Source organism: Sinocyclocheilus anshuiensis, unplaced genomic scaffold (assembly GCF_001515605.1).
Source record: "Sinocyclocheilus anshuiensis isolate Anshui unplaced genomic scaffold, SAMN03320099.WGS_v1.1 scaffold461, whole genome shotgun sequence".
NCBI classification, from domain to species: Eukaryota; Metazoa; Chordata; class Actinopteri; order Cypriniformes; family Cyprinidae; genus Sinocyclocheilus; species Sinocyclocheilus anshuiensis.
In genome coordinates this window covers 532,541-535,242 of record NW_015541005.1, presented here as the reverse complement: position 1 = coordinate 535,242, position 2,702 = coordinate 532,541, and the positions used below count along the sequence as shown (strand labels likewise).

Here is a 2,702-nt window from a genome sequence, read left to right as displayed (position 1 = left end):
AGAAGCCCTCCGTGGGCTATACTCGGGATCAGGAGCCCTTCCTGGGCTTAACTCGGGATCAGGGTAGCGCTTACGTGGTGCTGGCACTGGAGGGTGCTCTGGAGGAGCAGGCACAGCAAAGCACTTTCAAGGAGCTGGCACTGGAGTGAGTTTTGGGGCTGGAGCCGACACTGGAACGAGCTCTGGGGCTGGAGCCGACACTGGAGTGAGCTCTGGGGCTGGAGCCGACACTGGAGCGAGCTCTGGAAGGCGCTTACGAGGAGCGGGCACTGGAGGGCGCACTGGAAGGCGCTTACGAGGAGCGGGCACTGGGGCTGGTACCGACACTGGGCCCACATGAACGCTTGGCGGGCTTGCCATATTAATGTCCGTTGGGCTTGCCATATGAACTGCCAGCTGACTTGACTCGGGAACTGCTGGCTGACTTGGGTGAGCCGTGGACGGTGGCGGGCTGGTTCTGGCTCGGGGCAGGACGCTCTCCAGACACTGGAGGATTCCCTCCCTCCAGCTCAGTCCCTTGGTGTCTGGGAGGTCCACGGGGCGATGGTAGTTGGCCCGGTACCAGAACAGCGAGTTTATGGTGGCGTCATCGAGGGCCGTAGCCACGGCGAGCCTGCAGAACTCCCAGGAATACTCGATAAAGGGGAGATCGCGGCAAGCTAGGGCAGAGAACCAAGTGGCAATTTCCATAGCCGTGGGGGAAAAAAAAAACAGGAAAACAAAAACTTCTCAAAAAAAGGTGGAAAAAACAAACGCGAGGAGAAGTCGCCGCTCACTTTATGTATCGGTCCGCTGTTCTGTCACACTACACTAGAGAGGAACGAGGAGACGCTGGAGAATACTTTAACTAGACTTTAATTCCATGAACCAAGGGAGACAAACTCAGGATGACGTATAACAGCGGACAGAGAGCTAGGGACTGGGAACACTTTAAATACACAGAACAGGATGATGGGATGACAAGACACACCTGGGATCAATGGAAACCACATAGGAAACACCTGGGACAAATTAACTGAATATGTGGGGGACAGAAACTGGGTCACAGAGCAAAACATATACAAAACATGGAACAGAGTATGACAAGTGTCACATGATCCTTCAGAAATCATTTTAATATGGTGCCCTTGGTGATATTTCTTATTATTATCAGTGCTGAAAACAGTTGTGCTGCTTAATATTAATATAAAGAATAGCATTTATTACAAAAAAAAAATGTTTGTAACAATGTAAAGACTTTAATTTCACTTTTGATCAATTAAATGTATCCTTGCTGAGTACAAGTGTTTATTTCTTTCTTTCAAAAAACATTCCTACTGACCAAAACTTTTTAACAGTACTGGATAACTGGAAGTGTTGCCGTTTTAAAAACGACTCAGGTAAAATTGTAGGAAATGTCTCAAGAAACAGTATTTTGTTTCTTTGGTATCATTTAAAAGAACTCTCAGCACCATTACCAAATCAATAACCAATTCTGACTGACTGCTGAGGTTCTGCAGAGATTACAAATAATACTTTATGAATTATACAAGCCCAAAACTTTCTTTTGTCACCATCATTTGTGACTGTGGTGAGACCGAACAGGCTGTGCATCTTTGTATGGGTGCTAAATGTAATGAAGTAATGCACAATTAGTTTCTCTAAGTGTGAGGTGGGGACAAGGGTGGAGGCCTACCTGACAGCACAGTGAAGACTGCGGCAAAGGCGTTCAGTTTGAGTCCATCGATCACGTTACTGGAGTGAAAAAGCTCCAGGCACATCAGACTGAAGCCAACGACCAGCAGCATGATGTATAGCACCTCAGACACAACTGACAGCCAAAGGACACCTGCAATACACACACACTGGTGAGCAAAGCGCTCTGCTGTTGCCCCATAATTCTCTCTGTCGCTTTTATTCACACGGTCAGATTCGAGCGGGAATTTAACAACTCGCCCCCTGCATATAAATGGACATGCTTTGGACACATTTTTGTATAGTTCTTCTTTATGTTGAGTTCAGCTGGCAAAGAGCAGATGGGTGTTTTGAGTTCATTAAGGTCACTAAGAGATATGAGCATCCATCTCTAATAACCGCTCCAAGGATTTTGAAAAATGTTAAACAGTGAAATGATATGACTTAAAATTAATAAATATTTCTAGGTAACTAATCAAATAAGCAAATCTGTAAAACTGATTGTGTGACTCGTTATACAGATGGCCAGATGCTCTTTGGATCAGCTCAAATCATGCTGGAGAACGTGATCATCAGGTTTTACATAAACCTCCACAGGTCCTGCAGCTGCAGTTTAAACGTTTGAGGTCAGTAAGATTTTTAAATGTTTTTGAAAAAAGTCTCTTATGCTCACCAAGACTGCATTTATTTGATAAAAAACACAGTAAAAAAAAAAAAAAAAGTAATATTGTGAAATATTATTGCAATTTAAAATGGTTGTTTTCTACTTTAGAATTTTTTAAAATGTATGGTAAAGCTGAATTTTCATCAGTCAGTACTCCAGTCTTCAGTGACCTTTAGAAATCATTAATATGCTGATTTGATGCGAAATTTAAAAAAAATTATTATGACAAATGTTGGAAACAGGTGTGCTGCTTAAAGGGGTCATATGATGCGATTTCAAGTTTTCCTTTCTCTTTGGAGTGTTACAAGCTGATTGTGCATAGATAAGATCCCTGAAGTTGCAAAGACTAAAGTCTCAAATCCAA

The 2,702-nt window shown here is 43.6% G+C and overlaps 1 protein-coding gene across 2 annotated transcripts in view; it reads right to left on the bottom strand.

Annotated features, from left to right (window-relative positions):
* The window catches only part of LOC107690243 (germ cell-specific gene 1-like protein), a 17,045-nt gene that overhangs the window by 6,184 nt on the left and 8,159 nt on the right, over positions 1 to 2,702 (bottom strand). The window contains exon 3 of one of the 2 annotated variants that reach the window (XM_016488498.1): positions 1,676 to 1,828. The exons of the other annotated variant lie outside the window; for it this stretch is intronic. Within the exon in view, the coding sequence (XP_016343984.1) occupies positions 1,676 to 1,828 (153 nt within the window). The remainder of the gene's footprint in view (positions 1 to 1,675; positions 1,829 to 2,702) is intronic. 2 annotated transcript variants of the gene reach the window in all.